Source organism: Zonotrichia albicollis, chromosome 22, assembly GCF_047830755.1.
Source record: "Zonotrichia albicollis isolate bZonAlb1 chromosome 22, bZonAlb1.hap1, whole genome shotgun sequence".
NCBI lineage: Eukaryota > Metazoa > Chordata > Aves > Passeriformes > Passerellidae > Zonotrichia > Zonotrichia albicollis.
The window spans coordinates 12,501-20,664 of NC_133840.1; the positions used below are offsets into that span (position 1 = coordinate 12,501).

At 49.0% G+C, this 8,164-nt stretch overlaps 1 protein-coding gene across 9 annotated transcripts; it reads right to left on the reverse strand.

Annotated features, from left to right (window-relative positions):
- Positions 1 to 137: 137 nt before the first annotated feature.
- Positions 138 to 7,794, reverse strand: LOC141731422 (uncharacterized). 9 transcript variants are annotated; one of them, XM_074557166.1, is made up of 6 exons: positions 5,764 to 7,794; positions 4,402 to 4,511; positions 1,849 to 2,137; positions 1,538 to 1,617; positions 1,407 to 1,461; positions 138 to 906 (listed from the first exon to the last, which is right to left on the reverse strand). In XM_074557166.1, exons 1-2 carry the CDS (start codon positions 6,777 to 6,779, stop codon positions 4,490 to 4,492), a joined length of 1,038 nt encoding a protein of 345 aa, XP_074413267.1. In that variant the 5' UTR covers positions 6,780 to 7,794; the 3' UTR covers positions 138 to 906; positions 1,407 to 1,461; positions 1,538 to 1,617; positions 1,849 to 2,137; positions 4,402 to 4,489. The 9 variants fall into 9 exon arrangements, 7 of the variants coding, with proteins under 7 accessions (XP_074413267.1, XP_074413268.1, XP_074413264.1 ...); XM_074557167.1 differs by lacking the exon at positions 1,538 to 1,617; XM_074557163.1 differs by having other exon boundaries at positions 1,407 to 1,617.
- Positions 7,795 to 8,164: the final 370 nt, after the last annotated feature.

An 8,164-nucleotide genomic window follows, 5' to 3' on the forward strand; every position in this document is an offset into this window, starting at 1 on the left:
TTAGAAATAGAAAAGGAAAGTGAGGAGCAAAAGGAAGAAATACAGAGGAAAGAAATTACAAAACCGCACCCAAAAAGACAGGAGCCGCGGTGGGGGTAGGGAAGGGCAGGGGGTATCTTGATTAGGGTTGATTCAACTTTATTAAATGCATGTTTTTATTTAGACATCAGCAAAATACATAGAAACAGTGTATACAAACGCAAGTGCATATACAATCCATAGACACACTGGTAAAAGTCAAACTTACATATGGAGCAATACAGAGCAGTACACAGCAATACACATATCAACACAAAGTGATAACCTTTTTCTATTTTCATTACATGTTGAGTTATTGTTACAAGAAACCCAAAACAACAAAAGCACACAAAAACCACCATTCATCTACCATAACCTCTCCCTTCAGATTACACACAAACTCACCATCCCTCTCATCACAACTGCTAAATTACACCCCAGCAATCATTGGTCCTCGGGAACGTGGTTCCCGGGAACCTCCAAAAAATCCTCCTGCCTGACAAAAACCCCGGTCCCTGGATGGTCCGTGCCCAAACTTTGGCGATGAACGTCGCCTCGCAGACCGACCGGGACCGAGGAAAAAAAAAACCCAGCCGGGGGGGAAAAAAAAAAAAACCCCGGCTGGGGATTTTTTATTCTAAATTTAAAAATGAGATTAAAAACCTGAAAAGCAAAAGTCATACACACAAGGGTAAAACCAGTCAGCGTGCGCTCACACACGCAGAGACAAGCGGACTCAGACAGACACATTCACATGCTCTCACGCACGCTCACACGCTCGCTGCGGCCCTTACCCGAGACGCTGAAGAACGTGCTTCAATGCATCTTCTGGCTGCCGCTCCTTGACGTCAAATGGTAGATTCCGGGGAAATCGGTAGCCTCGGGGACCTGTGAGACAACAGGAAGGGGTCAACGAGTGTCTATCTGACAGCTAGGACTTGTCCCCGCACTGGCCCCAATAAATTTTCTACCCAAAATCCCACAAAACACAGATGAATGGTACAGTTTTTATAACTCTTCCACCTAACTGTGACTACGGGCCAGGGCAGGGCAGTTCCAATCATAATTGGTACAATGTAAGTACACACATTATAAGCTGATGCATACAGTGCAAGTGTACATAGAGTGTAAGTACACACAATATAAGGTGACACGCTTACAACATAGACCAGAACTGTTCTGCACTGCCTGCCTGAAAGCTGCCATCAAAAGTAGAGCCTCTCCCTTTAGCTGTCCTAAGAGGCCCTTGGAGAAGATTGCTTTTCCCTCTGCTAATTTTTACATCTGCCCCAAGATCTCCCAACCTGCTACTCTCCCATCATCCCATCTCCAAGCCCTGGCCCCCAACTTATCGTTTGGATGATTGGTGATGTGGATCCATGTTGCACCTGAAATGAGTCTGCCTTGGAACGCCTCGTGATGGCCTGTTAGCTTCTTGGTTAGCTACAATAAAGAAAACCAAAACCAAAGTATGAGTCCAGAGTTATGTGGGCCAAATCCCAGCAAGTCAGCTACTTGCCCTCTCCTGAGTGTGCCTGGCTGCTTTAGGCTCCAGCTTCACCCTGATTCCAAGGCTGTGGCCTTTATTAGCAGTGGCACCTGGGTTAGAGAAAGGCAAAGTTGGATAGCATTCCTATGAGTGCAGTAGATAACCTTGTGTGCTGTAGGACATGGGAATACCTCTGCTAGGCTTCTGAGAAGCCTTAGGGGGGGGGTCCTCAAATAAACATCCTTTTTCACCCTGCTACCTTCAAACCTCCCCCCACCCACAATAATTCCTAACTGTATGCCTGCTCACATTCCCTCTCCTAATCACAATCCTCAACTCACCTGATGCCTCAATCTCAGACATCATCCTTGACACTGGGCGGATCCCTCTTGTGACATGATGAATCTGCTGAAAAAAGTGTTGTACTTGACACAACCAGGAATCTCTGGATGCTGCGCTCCTCCTAAAAAAAAATACAAAACAAAACAAGAACAAAACCAGAAATTACAAATGCACTTTACCACCCCTAAACACAAAAGCCAAAATCATGAGTCTAAATACTCCCTGTATTCCATGCTGTTTACTTCACAGAATCTTCAAAGCCTCTATGCTTTAGATGCCCAGAAACACCTGCTGGAAAGAAGTTGAGATGAGCTGAAAGAGCCTCTTCACTGAAATGAGAGGAGAGTTCTTACCCCAGCACATCCCAGAGAGGGAATGAAGCCCCACAGCCAAGGCTGGGGTTAATATACCCCTGATTGTGCCCGCCTCTCGTTCCCATGGCACCCATGAAAAGGGAGGGGGCAAATCCCACCGAGTATAAAAGCCCTCAGAGCAGCTGCAGCTGTTTGGCCTCTCTGACTCAAATTCAAGGGGAGTAAAGTGCTTGTTATAGAAGAAAGCTCTTCAGAAAAATAACAGCGCTTTCTTTTTTGTAGCAACTGCTTGGAGCAAAAGGGCAGCAAACTGGTAAGAAATAAAACTTTCTGTTTAGGCAGCATAACTAGATAGATTGGGTAATTTGCTGTTAACTTAGGTAATTATTCCTTAGTGGCTACTAAGTAGTATTTCCCATGTGACTAAGCTGGGTGGAGAAGAATACTAATGGTATGAATAGTCTAAGTCTCCTTGGGACCTCTAATTTAGGCTATCTACATTATAAGGAAAAATAAGAAAAATAAAAGCCTCCCAGGCAGTGTAAGGGTTAAGGGCATGTGAGGCTCATCCTTCTCTGAGATACTTGGTCCTACAGCATAGAAAGAAGTGCCCTGAAATGTAGTTTTAAACCCTTAAGATGCTGAAAAAGGCAGAGCTTCCTTCCAGTGAACTCCTTAAAAAGAGGAAATGGGGCAGTTACCTCTACTGAAGCTAATACAATGGCAAATAAATAGTTTCTGCCCTTTAATTTGCTCTCCTTAAATATTGGGAAAAGAGGGGCTTTCCACACTTTAAATCTCTCCAGTGATGAAAAAAGAAGGATTTTTCCCTCAGTTCAAACCCTTAGGATGGAGGGATAGCTGGCCTTCTCCCTCAATTTGGGCCTCAGGACAACAAAAAGGGGTGGCTACCCTTAATTCAAACCCATAAGAAACATTGTCAAGATTTTCCCCTTCTTTTTAAACTGCCAAATAATAGAGAATGAGGACTCCCTGTCAATTAACACCCCTAACAGCATAGAAAAGGCAGGGATTCTTTGAACTGAGACCATTAAAATTGCAGGGGAATCCAAGTCCCTACCAGTTTGAACACAAAAACTAATGGAAAATGAAGCTTTTTCCCTTTTTTATAAACTCTTTTTCTCCTAATAACCCCTCTCCTTTCTGGGAGTGCTCTGGAGGGTCTGGGGGCTTTGGAGAGGGACTGACACTGTAAAAGGGGAAAGTTGAAAGCCCTCTCCTGGAACCCCACTTGCTGCCTGGCCTGCTCAGTTGCTGGCCCTTGGCCAAAAGGGCTCTTCCCTTGGCGTTTTCTCAAAGTGATGCTCAGTGCCCAGGTGGGTCTGGCTGTTTCCTAGATGGATGCTCCGACCGTCCCCGTTAGTCCCTCTGGCCTAGCAGCTCCCTGTGCAGGTGTGCCCGGGCAACCCTCCGAAAGCAGCTTGTCACACGGGGGCCTGCTAGACCTTGGAGTGGGGGCTGAGGTGAAGAAAGGTCCTGTGAGGAGCTCTTTCCCCTATACAACCCTTTGTCTGCCCCTTAAACCATGGGGTGCCAGGCTTTCCTTTCTAAGGAAATTAACAGCCTTTCCTCTCTGTGTGCCCATGGCAGAAACTGCAATTCGGCCTCCAAAACTGCAGAGAACAATTTCTCGCAGTCCGCAGCTGCCAACACCAAGAACTCTTGCTGCCCTTGGAGTGCCACGTGCCTCCTGCGGATGGACGTCGACATGCAGCAGGGGTGAGTTTGGTTTTACAGGGAAGAGGGCCAGCACAGGATTTCTCCAGGAGCAAAGCTGCCCCCACCGAGAACTCGGGCTGCTCTGGCAGTGCCAAGGACCTCCTGCGAACTGGCATCAGCAAACTCAGGGGGTGAGTTTTTCTGTGCAGAAATTCTCCCAGACCAAAGCTGAGAGCATCTAACCCTGACCACAACAACTTAGCTGGGTCTAAAACTTACAACCTTTGGACTGGCAGTGTGGGACCCGACCTGCTGTGCCACCGCTGACCCCTTTCTAAAGCATTCCACTGCAGTCCTAAAACTCTGCCTTTTCAGAGGGTGTTTCCTCTGACCCTGACCATAATCTTCAAAATATTCTAGGGAATCACAGAATGGCTTTGAAAAAGCCCCAACAATACCCTAAAAAGTCCCAGAGAAGTCCCTTCCAAAATCCCCTAAATACCTTTAAAAGTCCTGGGAAAAAAACTCAAAAAGACGTGCTCAGTCTCCAAACTCTACCTGTTGCTCTCTAGCCGCAGTGGGTCTGTTGTTCTCTGAGGGTTCTGTCATTGTCCTGGTGTGTGAGGGTTGCTCTCTGGTCTCGCTGTTAGGGTTGCTGTGTTGTGCTGCTGTTGGGGGAAAAGGCTGTTTTTAGGGGAGCTGGTTAGGCTGAGGTTAGGGCTGGGGTGAGGGGGTGGTACAGCTGTATCCTGTGCCCCTGATCTCCACTGGACTGTCCAGCCCTCAAGGCCTCTCCCTTTACCCCTCAACCGGTCCCTCTGCCCCACAGCCCTCAGCTCCTGTGTACCTTGAAATTGGGTTTCCTATTATTTTGAAACTAGGTTGTTCTGGTATTTTGAAATGCAGTTTTTTATAGGCTGGTTTGTTCGATATTTTTGTAGGCCAAGTTTTTAGTTTTTTTTTTTGGCTGGGAGTTTGGTATTTTTGTAGGCTGGGCTTTTAACATTGTTGTAAACTGTGGGTTTGTTATTTGAAAACCTGTTATTGGCAGGGGTTTGGTGCACCAAAGTTCAGTGTCCTGGTTTCATTTAGCTTCTTCCACTACAACTAATATAGCAGGGGATCTATTAAATTGCAGGATATACTATATGACGCTTCCTGAAATAGATACAAATTCCAGCTGCAGTAAAGCCCACCACCACATTTATTATAAAACCCAGCCTATAACCTAAAAAAACAAAAAAAAAATCTCCAATATAATTTACTGTTTTTATATTTACATTCTATAGTTATATATCTTTGTTTATATATATAATAGACTATAATTTATATGTTATGTTACAATAATATACAATATATTATAGTTTTATGTATTTATCTATTTGATTTCTATATTTCTGTTTACCACTATAATTTTATATTTATTTTTAAATGTATATTTATTTTTATTTTCATCATATTAGACCATATTAGACATATTAGACCATATAAATTCATTAACCCGACACATCAGAGCCATAAAAATACTGTACCTTTGTCAGCACCGGTACGCAGCACACGCTCATCCCATCGCAGCACATCAAAACAAAACCTATTTCTATTACTAACAGAACAAACATCCCACACCATTGAACCCTAATAAAAACTCAAATAAACCTAACCGTAAATAACTTTTCTACTGCTGCTTTTTTAAACTAAAGCTAGAAAGGAAAACAAAGTTAGAAAGAGAGAGAGAAAATGTATCTTAAACACCCCACAGAACCCTAAAAAGAGCCTCCGAATACACTCAAAATGCCCTACTTTTAAAAAGCCCCTAAAACACCCGTAAAAATCCCCCAAGAACCTTTAAGAAATCCTTAAATAATCCTAAAAGACCTTTAAAATTAACCCTAATTGTTAAAATTACCGATTAAAACTAACCCTAATCCAAGATGGCGGCGCCCGTGCCGACACGTGGTTTCCGGCAAAATGGCGGCGCCCATACCGACACGTGGCTCCGGCAAGATGGCGGCGCCCATAACGACACGTGGATTCCGGCAAGATGGCGGCGCCCATAAAGACACGTGGTTTCCGGCAAGATGGCGGCGCCCATGCCGACACGTGGATTCCGGCAAGATGGCGGCGCCCATGCCGACACGTGGTTTCCGGGAAGATGGCGGCCCCCATGACCGGATCTTTTTTCTCGATTTTTGCCGGGATTTTTGCGCTCTCCGCGGGTCCCCGGGGGCCGGAATGAAATTCCGGTTCGCGTGAGGCCGGCGGCGTCGCGGGGAGGGGCATCTAAGGCGTCGGGGTAGCATCTGGGCTCGGATAGATGGCGGCGCTGATGAAGACACGGAGTTTCCGGCAAGATGGAGGCGCCCATAACGACACGTGGATTCCGGCAAGATGGCGGCGCCCGTGCCGACACGTGGATTCCGGCAAGATGGCGGCGCCCATGCCGACACGTGGTTTCCGGGAAGATGGCGCCCCCCATGACCGGATTTTTTTCTCGATTTTTGCCGGGATTTTTGCGCTTTCCGCGGGTCCCCGGGGGCCGGAATGATATTCCGGATCGCGTGAGGCCGGCGGCGTCGCGGGGAGGGGCATCTAAGGCGTCGGGGAAGCCTCTGGGCTCGGATAGATGGCGGCGCTGATGAAGACACGTAGTTTCCGGCAAGATGGCGGCGCCCATGCCGACACGTGGATTCGGTCAAGATGGCGGCGCCCATACCGACACGTGGATTCCGGCAAGATGGCGGCGCCCATAAAGACACGTGGTTTCCGGCAAGATGGCGGCGCCCATGCCGACACGTGGTTTCCGGGAAGATGGCGGCCCCCATGACCGGATCTTTTTTCTCGATTTTTGCCGGGATTTTTGCGCTCTCCGCGGGTCCCCGGGGGCCGGAATGAAATTCCGGTTCGCGTGAGGCCGGCGGCGTCGCGGGGAGGGGCATCTAAGGCGTCGGGGCGGCCTCTGGCCGCCGCGGCCCGGCGACGAAGGGTCGGTGCCCGGGGGCGGGGGCACGGCGACGGGGGGCGGGGGCACGGCGACGGGGGGCGGTGCCGGGGGCGGTGCCCGGGGGCGGGGGCTCGGGTAGGGTTGGGGCGGCGCCCGGGGGCCGCGGCGCCCAGGGGAGGGGTGGTGTCGGGGGTGGCCGACGGGGGGCGGTGCCTGGGGGCGGCTAGGGCTAGGTCGGCGCGGGCTTGGCTAAGGGCAGTGCTGCGGTTTGGGGGGTGGGACCTAGGGGCGGGGCTTGGTGACGGGGTGGGTGCCTGGGTATAGGGGTGGTGTCTAGTGGTAGGCGAGACTGATTAGGCTTGATTGGTGTCCGCTGGGGGTCCTGATTAGGAGAGGGTGGGGGTCCTATCTAGTGTATATAGTAAAAAGAATAAAAACTATATGTCCGGTGCAGCAGTAGAAAATTTCAGGCTCCCGGGGAGTAAAGGGTTTGTTTTGTATTTTTCAATTTTTATTTTTTTTCCTTTTGTCCCAGGGAGCCTGAAAGTTTCTACTGCTGCTTTTTTAAACTAAAGCTAGAAAGGAAAACAAAGTTAGAAAGAGAGAGAGAAAATGTATCTTAAACACCCCACAGAACCCTAAAAAGAGCCTCCGAATACACTCAAAATGCCCTACTTTTAAAAAGCCCCTAAAACACCCGAAAAAATCCCCCAAGAACCTTTAAAAAAATCCTTAAATAATCCTAAAAGAGCTTTTAAATTAACCCTAAATGTTAAAATTACCGATAAAAACTAACCCTAAACCAAGATGGCGGCGCCCATGCTGACACGTGGTTTCTGGCAAGATGGCGGCGCCTGTGCCGACACGTGAATTCCGGCAAGATGGCAGTGCCCATGCAGACACGTAGTTTCCGGCAAGATGGCGGCGCCCATGCCGACACGTGGATTCCGCCAAGATGGCGGCGCCCATGCCGACACGTGGTTTTTGGCAAGATGGCGGCGCCAGTGCCGACACGTAGTTTCCGGCAAGATGGCGGCGCCCATGCCGACACGTGGATTCCGGCAAGATGGCGGCGCCCATGCCGACACGTGGATTCCGCCAAGATGGCGGCGCCCATGCCGACACGTGGTTTTTGGCAAGATGGCGGCGCCCACGCCGACACGTGGTTTCCGGCAAGATGGAGGTGCCCAGGCGTGCACGTGGTTTTGGGCAAGATGGCGGCGCCCATGTCGACACGTGGTTTTCGGGTAGATGGCGGCGTCCATGCCGACACCTGGATTCCGGCAACATGGCACCTTTTACGACAGTCGCGCTTTACGGCCGATTTTACGACAGTCGCGCTTTACGGCACCTTTTACGACAGTCGCGCTTTACAGCCGA